Here is an 18,876-nt window from a genome sequence, read left to right as displayed (position 1 = left end):
TTTTGAATCAATGTGAAATTTATCCAGCGTAGTCAGTGTAGGCACTCTCAGTGTAGGATCTCTTCCTGTACAGTCTAGCCCCATAAAAAGCTAGCCTTAGGAGTAAGCAAAGCAGACTGTATTCATCTGAAATAAGGATCCTGTTTGCCATGTCTGGAGTGAGAAACAACAATCTGATGGGTGAAATTCATTAAAGTAAAAACTTCCAGAAAGATGCGTAAAATAGCCTTTGCTGGCCTGTTAGGCCTGGTCTGGTATCAGCATTAGGAAAGCAGTTATACTCATAAGCAGTCCAGGCACTGACCCCAACATACTGTTTGGAAGCCATTATCAATGGATGGTAAGGCATTTTATTGTTGTTGTTCACCCATTAACAAGGAGGAAAAATGGTGTGATTTCCACCCTGTGGAAGAACTTCCCAAGGAAGCAATGGAAGCTGTGAATTATTTAATGTGCAGTGGATAAAGCACCAGTGATTAAGGATCCAGATTTGTGTCTACACAGGCTGTAATTTCACCAGGGATTAATTGCGGCTATTAATCCTTGCATGTAGGTAGCTAAGTGCCTGTCTGCCTAAATAATTTGCTTCCAGCAGGTAGACTTTAAGTCCACTGCTAACTTCCAGTGCACAAACAATTTTTGAAAATGGAAATATCTGCCTTTTTAAAATAAGAGAGTATATAAACAAAAAAACCCTTATTTTTCAGTTCTTTGGAGCAGAAGCAATTTGTGTCTTTACAATACTAAGTGTGCTGTAGTCATAGGTCAGGTTCAGTCCTCTAAAATAGACATCAACAGTTAATAATGTAAGAGAAGTCTTGAATTTACTGGCTTGAAGGTGCTGGCTTCCTCTCTCTTATTTCCCTGGTTGAGGTTTTCTGCTCCCAGCATACCTAACCTTTGTCATAATTGACTGGGCAAGCTTAGGAATGCATTTACTTAGACTAAAAAGACAAATTAAATATGAGAGACTGTAATTAAAGCATCACAACTCAGGGTCAGTCTGGACTTTACTAACTACTGCAGAACTTGTTAAATCTCTGCTAAGAGATATATTAACCAGTGTTTTGTCAGCTGCTCAGGAATGCAGAGAGCATTTCAGCATGGCTTTAGAACATTCTGTAACAGCTGAAATGGGCATTGCACCCCTTTAATGCACACATCACTTGTTCCTCCTGACAGGATTCTGGGATGGTCAAGAGCAAGGCTCTGGCCCCATCTCTTCTGATTGTGTTACTGGTTCTCACCTGGACCACTTCTTGTACCCAGTATGGAAATTTTGTATTGCAGATGAGGAGTTGGAAGTGTACAGTTTCCCCCTTTCCAAATAGTCAGATGCAGTGAAATAATGTATTTGTTGATATAGTGATAGCATAATAAGCTGTTTTTCCATACCATGAGTTACTCTGCTTAACTATAGTACAGAGACAGTGATCCATGGGAACTTGTGCAGGTGACAGACATACTTATAAAGTTGTCCAAGAGTGAGAGCCAGTAATTTCTGCAGGAGTCTCATGACAATGACAACCTCACTACCAAGAGCATCTTTTGGATCCTGGTCTTCTGGCTTTTCATTGCTGACCATACCTCAGAATTAGTTCTAGATTTTCAGCCGTATGATACCATATGCCAGATTAAAAGTGAACAAACTTGGTAAAATTTTTTAAATTAGTAAGGGAAACAACAGTAAGCACGGTCTTGCTCAGCTGTAAGCCACATGTCCTGGCCATGGTAGCTCACAGCCTTCACATTTCCGTGGTATATATATCACTCACAAGATCCTCAGGGCAGGAGCTTTTCGCTTACTCTTTCCTGGCAAAGGTCCAGGCACATGTGTGATTCTCCATAAAAAGCAGCAGTGCTTACAAGTGAGGGGTCCTTTTCTTGGAAGGTCCAAGTGCAGAAAACTTTGAGTCAACTCCTTCCAATGCCCTGCTTAATAGCCCTCAAGTCACCTGAGAACCAGTGGCAGAAGGCAGAATTTAAAGCAGGCTAAAGCTGGTCTGATCCCTCCAGCAGATCCACCTGCTGATGAGCCAGCTGAAGCGGAGAAATTACAAAGCTGATTTAAAGCCACCTTCCTCCACACTGCTCCTGCACCTACACTCACATGCTGACCTTTCTGTTGACAGTTAAATTGTTTTATCATCTTTTACCATTGTCCTGTAGCAATAAGGAGCATCATGTCATCTTAGCATCATATTCTTCTTCATGCAATAAAAGGTACCTGTGGTTTGCATCTGAGTCACGCTTCCAGTGCTACCCAGGGGGATTTGACCATACTGATTCTGTTAATTCCAAACCTCCACAGATCCTACTGGGAATTTTTTACTTGATGATAATGTAGCACTAATTTTATCTTCTTTTGCAGCCTGATTAATACATGCTTTCATCAAAGGTACGAATTCCATTCATTATCTTCATTTACAGGCCAGGTGCACAGTGATGTACTGTTCCTCAGTCAGGTCAGACAGAAATCAAACCCAAAGGATCAGATTTTGCCATATATTCTCCCGAGAAACCCACCAAGTTTAATGAGGTTAAAGCCCATAGTATTGGATTCGTGCCTATAGAGAAAATATTTATCTACTATCACTATTCACTATTATTTCAGCATGTGATGAAGAGAGACATGAAATTCTTGTCATTTTATAGAAGGTAGTTGTAACTTGAGTACACTTGCCATGGTGGAGAAATCTACAATTATTTCCAAGAATGGAAAGAAAATGACTATAGATTTAACAAATGAAAGTCCTTCATAAATAAGGTAGCACAGCAATGATATCCTCTGGGCTTTACATGATGTTTAATTACTGGACAGCTGGAGGGTTTAATGCTTGGTGCATTATGCCCTGGCTCTCAGAAATTAAACATGTACAGCTGCCACTTTATCACTGCTTAAAGTATTAGAGCTCCTTCAAAAGCAGTAGTAATTGCAGAAAAATCCCCATTGTTGTTTCGGAAAAATCTCAGCCCATAATCATATTTGTCCTGAGTTCCTTTAGAACAAAACAGCAAGAAAAATGAGATTGGTAGTTACCTTTAATTTGCACTCTTACAGGAAAAACGAAGGTAGTTGCATTTTTAATATATTGGATGCCTGTAATTAAATATAAAAACTGCATGAACTTAGGTTAGAGGTAAGATAGTCATTGCGTAAGTCAAGAATTAAACCCTAAAGCCATGGCCAAAGCTGTGCCAGGGCTTGACCTTCAGAAGGTTAGGGCAAAATGGCTTTGTTTTCCCTACTGCTGTCTCTTGAGCTTAGGTTTAAAAAAGAACAGAGACGCGTAACATTCAGCAAATGGAGTTTCCCAGTACTGAGTGGTGCCTCGCTCATGACAGCAGCCTTTGGTGGTGTTCTCTGTAGATTTGCTCTGTGCTGATCCCTCAGTTACAGATAAATTGTCCGTATCAGTATGTTCCATGAATAATTTATTCTTTAAAGCTTAATAGACGAAAACACAATATGAAAACAAGACAATTTAGAATTTGGTACTTTTGCGTTGTTTCCCTGCAGGTACACTAGGAAAAAAGACATGCAAAGAACACACTGCAGCACACACACACAAGTCCTACACACCCCAAATGATAATGTTTCACAGAATTGTGGAAGAGTGGTATGAAAGAAACAGGATTTATACAAAGATTTGTGCATAATTAAAACGAAATCCTAGTACTACTGGACTGCACGTTACCTGTGTGCACACACAAAAGCTTTGTCCTGCTGCTCTTTCTGTACTTTAGCAGGAGAAGTTATCTCTGATTCTTCTTTCCAATCTCACATGTCGTACTGTCGCAGGAGCAAAAATTGGTCTGTAGTTATGTTTATCTTCTGGGCAGTCTATCTTTCAACAGTTAGAGCTCTTGGAATTGAAATAGCCCAGAAATTGCATCTCTTATTGCCAAATATGACTGTATTTCATGTCCCTAAAGTGCTTTCTTCATAAGAATGGAGCTATAATTCTGAGCCTATTCATCCAAAAGGCGAGAATCTGTTTAGTTTTATTAAGGGAAATCTTCTGTAGCTGTCAGTGCCAACGATCCTGTTACGATGGCAGATACGTGGGTAGGAGTTCCTTCCTTCAGTGGCCATGGGTACATATGCGTTACGCTAATTAACGAGTGCTTAACCGTTCTGCTTCCTGAGCATATGATCTGAAGACTGAATCAAAATCAGCTTGAACTCAGTACAGTCCTACGCAGGAGAGGACTACATAATGTTTGATGCAAAACCAAAAAACTGGTTTATGAGTCATGTTAATGGATAAAACAACATCTGAAAGTTATCTTAGTGAACGAAATACACTGTTTTCATACAGAGGAAGACATAATGGTTGGATAAACTTTGCTTATATTTTGCAAAGAAATTTGTTTATTTGATAAAATATAACTGGGAAGGTTTAGCTCACAATAAAATACACTTTGATATACTTCTTTTTACCAACGAGTTTAAAATAATTGCGCATGTTCTACAATTGATTCTTCATCTCAGCCCAAATCCAGCAAAGCGCTGCCTTTTATTTCAGAGCTGTAGAAATTGAAGCACAAATCCTAATGCCATAGAAATCTCCCTGCTATTAAAATGCGTGCAGTTAGCACACGACCCTTACACTTTTAATTGCAGTGAGTGTCACTCAGTGCTTAAATTTTCCATTTGAGCAGAAAATGTAAGACATTTTTTCTTAAAATTATTGCTGTTCTTTTGTGGAATTGTGGGTACATTATGAGGGTACTTGTTTATATCAAATAAAAGCTGTGCCCCCTGATATCACATAATTGAAAATAATTAGGGGCTGGTTGTTTCCTGAAAAGTCTGTCAATCTCTCCCCCTCCCAAAACCACCACAGTGGTCTTGTCTCTATAGACTTGGTCAATATAGAATGTGCTTATATTCATAATCTTGAATCTGGTTACACTCACGGAATTCTGCCAATTGTATCCTCAATGCTTCTTTTTTAAGGTACTCTTCCCTTCAGATCAGTTGCCTTGCAAGCTGTTTTATTTTAAAAGCATCTTTTTAATTATTATTGAATGTACTTTCAAACTTGCTTTGGATCGCTATTGCTAGAGAACTGTGAAAGGCAGTTGGGTAAACTGGAGGGGTTGAGATGTGACAACTCTCAGTGTTTCCTTGTTTTGTCTGTGCTCCAGAAGAGTTAATAGTGCCATGTTCTAAATGCAATGAATACTTAAGTCTAATAGTGAAGCAAACTGCAACAAGAAGAAATATCTCCTCTTACACAGAATTCCCATCAAGCAAAGTAAATTAGTGGAAGTGGAGATTTTATGGGGCAGTGAACTCATTGCTTGCAACGTGAGCATTGCTTTGTCCGACATTACTCACCTGAGTTAAAACCTGTGAGCCCTCAGCTGCTGTAGCTACCAGATTATCATGCTGAAGCCAGGCTTTTCTCTCTGCCCTACCTGTTTGGTCCATTGGTTCAGAAATGTATCCTGAGGGTGGCCAAGGTGGCTTTTCTTTGCTCTGTTTTTCACACATAGGCCTGCACAGTGATTCCATCAACAAAGAATTCTACCTAAGAATTTTTTTTTTCTTTCTCTACAAATGCTTTTGTGGTGTGCAATTTTCATGACGTGAGAGTAGCTGCACAAGCATTAGCAGTGCATGTGGCTTTGTAGTGTCAGTTGCTGCTCCCTTGTTCCTTATCTGTGTTCAATAAAGATAAATATTGAAGATTGTTACATACCTCCAGGATTCCCTTCTTAGTTATGGCAGTGTAAAAGACTCTATTGATTCTGGTGGAATGGTTCAGTTTTCCAACTGGCGGCATGCCTGTGCTTGGGAGCGTGTGGGTAAGGAGGAAGTGGCAGGCCAGTGACATAGCTGTGGACCAACAGATACAAGTTTGAATTCCTTGCCTTTCCCAGTCAGAAAAAAAAACAGAGCTTGCAGATTTTCTGAGAATAAAACAAATTATGCCGTCATTTGCCAATGTGACTAAAATGTAGCTTTTAAGATTCTGATGAAGTCTCTCTCCTGAGCTGAATGTAAGAAACCAGAAAACAATGGAGAAAACAGGCAGGTATATAATAAGGCAGTTTGTGTCACTTTATTAGCAGATGAGCAAAGAGTGGAAGTTTGCCCAATGGAAGGTGAGATCTATGGAGTAGGCTTTTCCCAGCAAAGCGTCTGTGATTTAATTCTACAATGGCAAAATTAACTCCTGGTCATGCAGAAAGTTCTGTGCAGACAATCCTCATAACCACAGGGAGTCCTGCTGAATCCAAGAGGTCTGCATATGCAGCAATGTGGTTTTTGTGTGTACTGTCATAGGAGCAAGGCCCTGTTCAGTAATGCTCTATTCTGGTTGCTGGAAGAACATTTATATATTCCTCAGAAATACAGAATTTTGTGTGATAATATTAGCGCAGCTGTTAGTTTCATGAATATTATCGGATGTTTCTGAGGGATTTGCCAAATTGGTGTAATTTGTAAAATTGCCATTTTAATAAGCAAGTCATGTCTGAGGGAGTAGAATCATACAGTGATTTGAGTATCAACCATAGGCATTCTCATCACACTTTTCATTCTCCCAAGCTGCATTATTTTACCCCTAAACACTCTACACTGGACTCGTTCTTATTTTGAGGTCATTTTCAGTCATTTAACCAGAAGAACTTGTGATAAACTTCCTAACACTTTCCTGGTATGATGTAAAATTGAGGAGACTGCAAGTATGAGTTGGCAACCTTATTGCACGTAAGAAAGATAAGACAGGGAAGAAATTCAGAATGTGTATGCCTTTTGTACGTAAGCTGCTTCTCTCCCTAAATTGTGGGGTCATAATTAATTCTATTTTCAGAAAATTAAACCACTTTGAATGAATGTATGATTCTCAGGAAATATATTCTGAATCAGTAAATATATTTTTGAACCAACTATTATTTATCAGCAGGGGCTTTGGCATCTGGTTGCTCCATTATAATTAACTAATACTATGCAAATACTGCTGCAGAGAATGGAAAAATAACTCATTTGTGTTTGAGGGGAGCAGTGTGGCAAAGGCAGTGAGCACATGCAAATATTAATTTGCAAGAGTGCGTGAGATGGCTCCTTAGCTACATTAGTGATTTGAACAATATCAGGAATTACTATTCCTTCAGCAGTCTTCGTCTATATAGGCTTTTCGGTATCAATCACCATAGCAACAACCACCGTTAGTAGTGAGACTGCAATTCAGCTGCATTATTCCCTCCATGGGAGGCCTGTCATTTTTTCAGAGCAATGCGCTTCAAGGTCATCTTCATTTACTTCCATCTCTTTTGCTGCCCTTCCTGGAGGGCAGCTTTCTGTGGGAAACTTGTCCTTCTAGGCATGAATCCGTGCTTTAATGACTGGCATTTGACCGAAGATCTGTATGAAATATTCAGATATTTGGTAAGCACACCAATTGTCTGCAGACAAAACCAAATAATTTAGATACAATTAAGCCTGAAAATAAATACTAGTTAAATAAAACTAACATGATGGCAGCATTGATAACTGGCCTGGGAGTTCCAACTTAATTTAGCCTGTCTGGACTCTGTCACCTCCTTATGCATGGTCCAGCTCAGAGATTAATTTATGTGGGCTGTAGTAGCTGGGTTTGCACTTTGCTCAGAATACCTGGGCAGATGGAGCCCCAGGCATTCCACTCCTGCAGCCATGTGGAGCTCAGATCCTAAACCTCACAGCTTAGGAGAGGTTCTGAAGTCCACCAGCCTCTCCTGCCAGTGTTGAAGTGGTGATAAATGAACAGCAGAACTCTGCTTCCCCAATGCAAACGTTAGTATGCACAAATCATCCTTTGCCTTCTTTAGAAGATCCGTTATCAGATCTAAGCAAACAAATTTTGAGCCATGCTTTTTTTAATTTGCTTTGGGGAGAGTGTCAGAAAAATGCAATGCAATAATTCATCTTATTTTCTTGTCTTCAGCTTCAGTAATTGCTGTTATCCACGTTACCACAAATTTTACCAAATAATTATCTTTCTTTAAGCCATTCATGTAATTTCAAGTGGAACTGACTTTTTTGGAGGAGAGAGATGAATTAAATATCTGACTCTTGCTGAAAAGCTAGAAAATCTTTAATTAAAGATTAACAATGGCAGCAGTTACAGTCCATTGTACGTAATTCCCAGCTCCTATTAATGATGGATAGCTTGTTTATTTCATATTTTGAGTTTTATCCAGATTTGAGGATCCATGCTTGGTAGACATGTCCATTGTAGAAATATTGCTATGTACAAATATATATATTTTTTTGAAATTACAGTTCTCAAGGAGTGCCCTGTATCTTTAGAGTGTTCTACTTTTCTCTATAAGCACTTAAAAAGCATGTAGTAGAATTATGTTAATTTTTTGGTGCAGCGCCTGAGCTAAGATTGTCCCCGCTGCACCAGACTATTCACTAAAGCCTGTGGTTAAATCCTGGCTCCAGGCAAAAAAGAACTAGCCAGTACTGAAACACTTAACTCCACAACTGCAATCTCTCTTTTTTTTAACTTCCTCTATCCAAAGACTGCTTCTGCTCCACTCTCCTCAAGAGATGTGACGAGACTGCAGCTGGACACTGTGAGGCAAAAACTGTGACAGTTGTGCTCTATGTATTGGCATATAGTACAAGGCAGAAATTAACGCAGAACACCTCTGGTATATATTGTCTATAGGCCAAAGCACATGTACACTATCATTTAGATGTGATTATTTTGCTTCCTAAAACTGTGAAGAACCTTAACGGATTACAATGCTCTACAAAACTGCTTTTGTAATTATGCTTGTTTACTGCTTTGAAGCCTGTTGGTTAAACACTTCTTGACAAACATTTCCAAGATTTCTACTGGGATCACTTCATATTTGTAGTAGGTTTTGCACCTTAGAGTATGACATTTAATAATTTCTTTGGCACTAAGGAAAGCAAGCTAATACTTGTTTCCTTTGTTTTACATGAATAAGCTTACCATAGGACAGGTAGCAAAATCAGAGAATGCAAACAAATTGCTCAAGTCAAAGAAAAAATACCTCAGTGATTGTGTAATTACTATTCGCACATTTTCCATTGAAATGCTCTGGAGGCAGTGAAATGCTGTAGTGATGGGACTACCTAGGTACAATGACAGATTTATGAAAGGAGATGTAAAGTAAACTGTCCCTGGAATTTCACTTCCCCATTCTCATCTCTCCAGGTGCTATGTAAAATAATTTGTAGTGCTGCTTTTTATTAGGTTTGTCAAACCAGCACCAAACCATGCAGCCGGGACCCTGAAGAGCATGAGCGTGTTGGCTCTTGCCTAGGTACAGAGGGATTGTAAGCAGCTTTTCTCCTCTGTTGCCTGTTTGTGCCAGAGCAAGTCCTTGAGTGGCTGGAAGCCGCAGACTTTGCTTTATCCTGGCATGACCTGCAGATTGTAGCTGTCAGAGAGGATAATGGAAGGGTGAGAGGAATTGGGACGTTATCTGCCTTCCCATGGCCAGCAGGAGAGCCGGCTGCACACGAGGATGGAGGTCTCTGCTGGAGGCACGTGTGACCCAGAAGGAACTGTCCCATTTGAGCTGGCCTGAAGATGGTCATTAGGTCCATAAATGAAGAAAAGGGCATTTTTATTTTTTGAGTTCACGAGGAGGTGCATAGAGCAGCCTTCTGTAGCAAGGGACCATGTGCTCCCATTCGGCACTGCCACTGGCTGCCAGCGCGTGCACTGCGGTGGCCCCTGTGACAGCTCTGGTTGCTGTCCAGCAGCCTCCTTGTCATGGCACACTGGTAGCAGCCCATCAGTCTTACTGGTTGTCCTAGCAGCATAAGGCTGCTGTAATTGCCGGCAGGAAGACCAGAGCACGAAGTGCTGCTCTTCTGCCTCCTAAGCTTTGTCCCAGGGCAGATGATGCCTTGTCAGTGCTGGTGCTACTGCCCCTGGCTTTGGCTGCGTGAGTGAGTTGCAGAGATTGATCCCCACGTAAGGACTGCCATGGTGAGAAGGGGGAGTTAGCAACAGCCCAACTGCTGTGCTTGTTCAGTGGAGGGAGAACTTGTAGTCTCTAGTGCTGTCATCGCACTAAATTTAATTTTTAAAAAGAAATAAAATAATCATGACCATGCAATTTTTCTAGCTCGTAATTCACAAGCTTCACTGAAAAAGTCCTCGTGAGAGGTTATAAAAGCTGAACTGCTTCTATTTTCTGGTTGCGATTATCAGTAATTTTATATCTGTACTGGGATTTATAGGTGCAGAGGAGGAGCTTTTGTGCAAACTTCCATTGTCTGTATCCCACGCATATGTTTATCGGTTGCTAATTTGCCAATGCAGCAGATTTCTGAAGGGAAATGCGTACAGACAGAAGGAGGGGTGGAGGTGGGAGACCAGGAAAACAACAAGGGAAAAAAAGATGGGCTCATTACAGTTCGGGGAAAGGAAATTAATGCACATTTGGAGTGTGCAAATCATCACAACCTTCCCCAAAAATTAGGGATCAAAGGACTACGCAACATTTTGTTCACTGATCTGTTTCTGAGATTCATCAAAATAATGCCAGAAAAGCAATTTCTTCTCAGCCTTGATCTGTTACAGAAACTGTACCTAGCCTTGGAAATATTCATATTTCTCACTTCCTTTTTTAGATAGATTGGTAAGACTACAACTATTGCTTTAAATTTCCACTTGGCAGTTCCGTATTGCGCATCATCCGAAGAGACTGTTAGGTTATACAGCTGTGTACTGATCAGTACAGTTAACAGATTATTTTATTTCTAGTTATGGGATAAGGATACAAAAGTATGCTCATGGAAGAAAAAGAGCAGAATTTGAGTGAAAACCGGAGCATTTAAATGGTCTCATTTCTGCCATGTAAAAGAGTTTTTTTAGATGCTTCTCCACCAGACTGTGCTCATATTTCAGGCCCCTTATAAGAGGGATTCATCTCCTAATATTAGTTGTCTCATCTCAGGTCCCTCTGGAGAGGATAAATGTTAGCCCCTCCAAGGGACAGTTCTTATCCCAAAGTAGGTGGCAGGAGTTGCCTGTTGAGGACGTCTCTCTATGCAAAATACTCTACCAAGTACAGAAGGAGACTGAGCAACCCGCTTGGACCAGATGATACTTTGATGTCTTTGCTAGGGGCTGCTCTGGTGACCACACTCTGTTGCATTTAATTATTGATGTCAAGTTAGGCACAGAGCAGTGTGCAGCTGAGGTTCTCTTTAACATTTATCCCTGTTGGAAGGAGCTTGGGTCATAGCCAGTGCATGATAGTATTGCACCAAGGAAGGCAAACCTCTTTTTCTTCTAATTAGGCAGATTGCTACTGTGGTAGACACAATAACGTGTGGAAAATCTGGGACTAAATGGGGCAGAGCACAGGGCAGGAGAGGAGAAGTATATGTATTGTCATGCTCTGATGTAAAACTACAGGCTGCTTAGTTTATCAGACAGACCCCAGCAAGTTTGCAAGCTAGAATGTAAATAAGTATCCATGTACAAGTGAATATGTTCTTAATTGCTAGATAAATAGAGTTTCGTTACCAGGTTTAAAACAGACATAATATTTCAGTGGAATACCACAGGGTTACTGTCATTGGCTGAAAGCTGGGATATGACAACTCCTTAACAGAGATTCTCCTGCTTTCCAGATGCACGTGCCATTGCAGCGATGGGTACCATCTGAACTGTGTGGTTTATCACAGGGGCTCTGCAGATATGGCAGTAAATAGTTCTGCTTCTGAAGACAAAAAGACTTCCAATTGCAATGTAAAAAAAAAAAAAAAAGTAATTTATTTGTATGTTTATTGTACTTCTAATTTACCAAAACCATAACTTTCCTTCAGATAACTGAAACTGCAGAAGCAGAATTCTTTTTTAAGTAACTAACTAAAAGTGTTTATGGAGAATTTCTTCCAGGGTTTTGGTTCCCCCATGCCTTGATGAAATAAAGTGACTGTGACCTGCACATTGTTGGAGTACCTGAAAGTTTAATTTGAGCAGGCTTCTCTGGTTCAGCTGTCCATTAGGCTTGCAGAGGAGAGTACTCCACTCAGCTTCCTATCTGACAAACGCCTCATTTGTATGTTAATGTTGAGTTGTGATTTCCAGGGAAGGCATTCAGTGTGTTGTAAAGGGCCTTACTGGCAGATTGCAGCTAAATTGATGCTCGACTCACTAAATATTTACCCTACACATCCCACTTAATATGTCCAAAACCAGGCACACTGTGAAATCCTGAAACCTGATTCTGTGCTTGTGAAAGTCAGGAAGCTGGTAATGTCAGCGCAGAGCAAAGCAAAGCGCTGTGTGAGTCCACCACCGTGTGCCAGCAGACCTCCAGCACACCCTGCTATCTCCCTACTCTTTCTGTGCTGTCACCCCATACACTGGGGCTTGCCTGGCTGCTCTTGCCCCAACACCAGGGCAGCACTGCAGATGGCCCCCTGCTTTTCTTACATGCAATTCTCACAGCCCTGTTACCCCTTCTTCTTCAGGGCTGCCCATGGCCCATAGAGGATGCATCCTATAGCACAGCTGGGGAGATGACCACTGTGTCTTCACTTGCTCCTTGCCATGTAGTTTACCGTTGGGAAAAATGTTTTGGGTTAGGACAGCCAAGATAATGCTTTTGTGCCCTCGCCCTCTCCCTGTCTCAGACATTCCTAATGTGCTAAAGCTGGCACAGTAGTGAGGGGTAGGTTGGAGACCTCACAGCTCACCTGTTTGTTTTTATTCCCAAGCCTGTTCTCCCAATGAGTTCCAGTGCAGTAACAAGTCATGCATCTCCATCATCTTTGTGTGTGACGGTGACAATGACTGCGGGGATGGCAGTGATGAAAGAAAATGCTCCCCTCTGACCTGCAACCCCAATGAGTTCCAGTGTAACAACAGCGTGTGCATCCCAGAACTGTGGGTCTGCGATAACCAGCCGGACTGTGAGGATCAGTCGGACGAGTCCATAGAGAAGTGTGGCTACGATGCTAAGGCCCTCAACACCTGTGCAGCTCATGAGTTCCAGTGCGGCAATGGTGAATGCATCCACCTGAACTGGAAGTGTGACGGGGATGAAGACTGCAAGGACAAGTCTGATGAGCAGGATTGCCGTGAGTGTCTGAGGGGTAGGGAAGGGCTGAGGGCTCTCCTTTGTGGGGGAGAGGGGCCAGAAGGCTGCTGTGAGCTGTGTTTTAAGGCAAGTCTTTGATGTCTGTGTGGCAACTGTGTGCCTGACAAGGAGCGTTTGTGTCCCTAATGGCATGGCTGGGTGTGCAACCCAGCAGGGTCACATATATTCCAGACTCCTTTTATGCTTTTTCCTTGAGGATTCAGAGAGGAGGTGCAAGAGCTGTTGGATGGTTCTGTGCCTCAGAAGAGATCTGTTTCACTAGAAAGACAAGGAATGGAAAATGGGAAAAATGTTCAAAGCCCTCAGGCTGCATGGTGGAGTCACAGCCTGGAGGTTAGAAGCCACAATGCTAAAGGGAATATATGATCAGCAGAAAAAAAATAATTAATTTTCTGCCTCTGAAGTTAGAGTATACTGAACAAGCCAGTCAAGAGCAGCACCTCTGAAGAATCTAGTTTGAAATGCACTTTGAGCTTGGCTTGATAAAGGCACAGAGCTAATAAATAATGGATTTCTTTTCTGCTGGCTTTATGCATTTAATATGGCGAGTTGTTGGTGTGCATGGTATTTTGCATGTTTCATCCATTTTTAGCCACTAAACTGTTCAAGCTGGTCACTTACCTGAGGAGGGAGAGAGAGAGAGACAAGAAAATATGAGCAAAATGTTTTGCTAAAATATTCATAATCACAAGATTGAAATAAAATAAAATATTTACATAGCTGTATATATTTAGCAGCTCTGACACTGGGCCACCTCTGGGGAGGAAGGCAGCAACCAGCTGCAGAAACCAGACATTTTTGCAAAGGTACCTAAGAAAATTTACCATTTTTGCCAGCACCATCTTTTCATATCCATGGCAACACTGAGTCCAGGCTGGTGAGCTCAGAGCAGCTGCATGGGAGAGCCCTTCAAGGAGCAGGGGATCAGGCTCCTCTCTCCCAGGCAGAGAGAGGTAGATGTAAATTCAGTGGCTTCTTTAGCAAGAGGAGGAGGGTGTAGGAAGTCCTGGACACCACTGTTTACACTGCAGGAGAGCAGGTGGATGAGCCACAGGAAACACTGGGACTGCTGTGTCTTTAAAAGAGCCAAGGACTCTTTTAAAAAAGAGGTGAGAGCAGAGTAGGAGAAGCCAAGTAAGTTTTGTTAGGAAGAGAGTAGCTTTGACGGCTGGGTACGAGGATATCATCGCTGTCAACTCCCTTCCGAGTAGGGATGGATTAGGTAGGATGTCTTTTCCATCATCTTCAAGAAGGTGATACAGAAGCTGACAGAGCTCTTGGGCAGCAGGTACCCAGGCAGTACTTCCAGTGTCTAAAGTGTCACAAGAACAGTGGAGTCAAGAGACAAAGCTGGTTCCTGGCATCCATCTCAGTATGAAGTGACTGTAAGAAAGCCAGACAGGAGCGTGTCCGTTGGAGATGTGCACTGCTAGCTGGGACAGCCTGTGTTATTTGGTGCCTGTTTTAATTCTGAGACCTCCTGCAGACAATCCTACACTTGTATCCCCTCCAAATCAGGGGGCAGTGGCTAGGCCCACATTGCCAACACAGATGAAGAACTGGTATCTGGTGCAGGGGACTCCCAGCAGAACTGATCTTTGTCCCACAGGTTGCATTCCCTGCAGTGATGGCAACCTGACAGGATTGCTGAGTTTAGACAACTCAGGAGAGGGAAAGGTGAGGTCCCTTCTATTTCCAAGTGGTAAAAGGGGGGAACAGCTTACACATGGTGTTTTCCAATGAAAAGTCTTTAAAATTTCAATCCCCGTTGTTCAACTTGAAAGGATTTTTTTTCAAGTCTTTCGCAGGCCCCATTTGCTTTGACACTCTGCTGGGTGAGAGGAGTGGTACTGTGCCCATGTACCTTGCTGAGGCAAAGGGAGCGCTCTGTTCCCCAAATTCTTTCCTTGATCTGACAGACACCAGCAATATCCAGCTGAGCTCAAACTGCCGAGATGTGAGGCCCAAGAGGAGCATGGCTCTGACAGCAATCCCTCAGCTACAGAGCAGCCTCACCAAGTAGCACATCCAGATATGTCAAGGGCAGCCTCCCTGGGGCAGAGGGCACAGCTGGACACCTCTGCAGCACAACACAGTGATGACAACCAGTGGAGGAAGGAGGAAATGTGGCACAAGTGACTTGAGGCAATTATATCTCTGACTAGTGGAGATTTAGCACCCAAGGTTTTTTTCCCAGTAAGTCTCAGTACAGCACAACATGCAGCTTATTGACCCAGGAGAAAAGAGCATGTGAGCTGCTTTTGCTGCTTTCAGTCCTGTGGGCCAGGAGACAATGGGATTCAAAGCCCAATGTTTTAGCTACTGCAGTGCTTCTCCGTACGGAGTGCCTGGTTCTGTCCTTTACACCCGTGCAAACTACGAGTCACCCCAGTGCCACAGAGGTGCATAAGCCTGCTGCTGTTTACACCATGGGGAGGGCAATCTCTAAGGCAGTAGCCCGGAGAGGACCTGTGGCGCTTGAGTGCTTGTGTAGCTGATGTGTCAACTGGGTCAGAGTCAAAACTAATCTTGCTTCCCCATCCTAAATGCAGCTCTTCCTTGGGTGAACATGCCTGGGGTAAAAAAGTGACATTTGAGAGCTCTGGAAACTCAGCATCACTGTTCATCTGGTGGACTGAAGAGTTTAGAGATTGACCTTTTTTTTTCTCCCCCAGAAATTCTTTTTGAGATCAATGTCACGTGGCAGATGGAGTTACAGGTGTATGACACTGCTCCATTCCCTTAGCAACAGGGATGGCACAAGTACCACTAGGTTTGACTTGATTAAAACTGCAGATACCAACACTACATCATCTCTTGCAAATGGGAATCGTATGGGGGTTGCATAGTATAAAATAGAGGGATGGGAGCTAATGCTTTTTAAAAAAATGTGGCCATCACCAGTCATTTGTTATAATCATTTTGGGATGATAAACAAGTAGAGCAGAAATGAAGGGTGACAATTGGTGAACAGGTCTTGGCAGCAAGACAGCAAATAAATAGGAGGGAATGAGTCATTTCAGGAAAGCTCTGTGAGAACATTGAGTGGTTGGGGTTTTTTCCCTAGCATATATATTCAGATATGTATATATATTTATAAAATGAATGTTAGGTTAGATTTAATAGTCTCCAAATCTGGAATGGTTATATTTTAAAATGTCCTTTGCAACTCACATTAGGGCATCCAGGAGGGAGGAATAAATAATGATTACAACAGACAGCTAGAAAACAGATTCCCTGAGACCTCACCTCACACTTTTGTGCCTCTGTCTCCCCATCTGTAAAATGGGATTGATGCATTTAGCAAATGCTGGAGTTTTCTTGAGATTAAGTTCATTTTGGGGGAAAAAGAAACAATAGAAGACAGAAGAAACACAGGCTTAGACTTGGAATCAGGAATATGTCTGCTGAATTTGAGCAATAGAGCTTTGTGCCCTGTATTTGCAAATGGGAAGTGTGTCTGAGTGCACCTGTTAATTTAGTAGAGCTTTGGTAAATTGTTTCATAATTGATTTGCAGAGCAGAGGAGATGGCTATAAAACTGCTGAGATTTCACTGATTTAAACCTTCCAAAATAGCACAGCAATTTTCTGAACATCTTGTGCAAATAAACAGCACAGCTCTTCCCTCTTCTTGGGATATTGCTGTGCTTTGGGAATGGCCCTGATGTGAACCTGCTGTCAGCTCTGCCAGTGGTGCTGAGATGGGTTTGTGTCCTGGCTTCAGGATAACAAAGTTACTGGCCCTCTCCCCTCAAACTTATGTTCTCCAGGCCGGGTATAAACTTAGCATTTTCTCTCCTCCTACTGAAAACCGCCCCAAAAAATAGAAATGCTGTATATGCATTTTAATATCTTTCTGATCAGTAAGAGTTGTTACTGTATCTGCTCTTTTTAGATGTCTGTTAAGAGGCTGAGGGGCCATTCCTCAAAGGTCTGAACTTCCACAACTCTACTGGAGTGAGAAGTGAGCCAGGAAACGAAGCCTGGTCTCCAAACTTCTGTCTGTTCTTGTTGAAGCAAAAGCTTTGTGCAGTGATGTTGTACAGTCCCACATCTGTGTTTTGCAGTCCCTGTAGAAACCGAGCTAAGAGCTGTGCTGTCATTTTTCTCTCAGTCTTGTGGTGCTTGTGTAACATTGTCTTTGCAGTTCCTGCAAAATTCTCCTTCATTTTAATTTGTTTTAGGATTAGAAACATTTCTGTTCTTAGCATCTAGCTATAACTGCTTTTTAGAAGAGCTTTGAAGATTACAGTTGAAGACAATTAGTAGGTTGTATAACAACTGCCTTCCAAATCTGTAGCTGTTGTCATGCAGATTAACTTCATAAACTGGAGCCTGTTCCTGCTTCAGGAACTTGGAGATAGCCATTGGCTTTAATTACGTTACACTTCTGTGCGGGCTTAATACTTATAGTCGGAGGACCATCCTTTCCTGTCTCTACATATAGAAGTTGCTACAGTAAAGGTGAAGTAAACTGTTTTCCATGTTGGGGATGAAGACAAGAAATAAATGTGGCAAGGGAATTTTTGATCAGACAGTAGGAAAAACTTTGCAATGGCTAAGTTTTAGATTGGCAGAGGTCATGTTTGCCTAGGAGGAAGGTGGTCTCCATCCTCAGGGCTTCTGCAGGCAGGTGGTTGTATACAGCAGGAACGGTTCAAGCAGAAGTGCCTCTGCCTCCCTTGCAGGAGCTCTCAGTGCAACTTCCAGATCTGTGGTCTGTGATTCTTCCAGACCACAGCTTTGTTTCTTCCTCTCCTTCATTTTTCTCTATTTAGAGCAGCAGTTCCCACATGCTTACTTTGGAGCTGCTGTCCCAGATGTCCCACTGGGGTTTCCGATTTCTGTGCCTGGGTTTATTAGCTGAAATGTGGCGACACAGCTGGTCCCATAACTATGTTTATTGCTTGGGGTTTTTTTCTCACTTTGCAGCTTTTTATGAATATAGTGCATATGGCTTTCCTCTCCAAGGAGCAGTGCTATTTCCAAACTTTCCTCATGTGAATACTGTGTATTTCTAAAGGCAGGATCTCTCCCTTCCCCCAGCAGCCCTGCAGTTGTGGCTTTTCCTGTCTCTTGTGCCCTTCGCCAGCTGAAGATGCACTAGAGCTATGTTCAGTGAGGCAGTCATGAATCTAGATCCTGCAATCACCAATAATGCTAAGCCTTTGTGCAACTAATACTTTATGGTATCAATGCTAGCTCACTTCATGTCTGTGGCTCTTCCTGGATATCTGAAAGTAGTAATTTTTTTATTAGAACCAGGTTGTCAAATTGTCAAGGAAGGTCTGCCACGTAGCTCTTGCCTCCCATGTAGTAACATCAGTGCTGACCTCCTCTAGCTATTCAGAGGCAGTGATTTTCTGTCATATGATACCAGGACGCAATCAGCAAGACGGAAAGGCTAGAATCAAGAGCTCTCCAGGATGCGCTGCCTTAATAGGATTTTAAGAAAACATCTGTAAGACAGTCCCCTCAGAAGTTAGCTCCTCAGGAATGAGGAGCCTGTTTTGCCAGTGAACTACAGGCTGCAGCCCTTTGCTGGCTAGCGAGTGCCTGTACCCTTTGTCAGTGCAAGTCTGGTCCCAGCTAGGGAGGTCTCTCACTTAGTCTAACCTTTTGGGAGGGAAACATGACCTCTTTTAATATGGTCAGTGCAGCTGTTTTATTTTTTTTTCCCAACTTTGCTGTTCATCAGATCTGTTTTGAGTCTGTAATAATGTGACCTGGGCAAATGAGCTTCAGGCTTGAAACCTGGCGTGGCACAGTGGAG

At 42.3% G+C, this 18,876-nt stretch overlaps 1 protein-coding gene across 3 annotated transcripts in view; it reads left to right on the top strand.

Moving 5' to 3' along the window:
- Positions 1–18,876, top strand: part of LRP8 (LDL receptor related protein 8) — a 194,880-nt gene that overhangs the window by 152,451 nt on the left and 23,553 nt on the right. For all 3 annotated transcript variants that reach the window (XM_054834206.1, XM_054834205.1, XM_054834207.1), the window contains one exon: positions 12,719–13,081. In XM_054834206.1, the coding sequence (XP_054690181.1) occupies positions 12,719–13,081 (363 nt within the window). The remainder of the gene's footprint in view (positions 1–12,718; positions 13,082–18,876) is intronic.

The sequence above is a fragment of the Grus americana genome, chromosome 8 (assembly GCF_028858705.1).
Source record: "Grus americana isolate bGruAme1 chromosome 8, bGruAme1.mat, whole genome shotgun sequence".
NCBI lineage: Eukaryota > Metazoa > Chordata > Aves > Gruiformes > Gruidae > Grus > Grus americana.
This window is presented reverse-complemented; position numbering and strand designations above follow the sequence as displayed.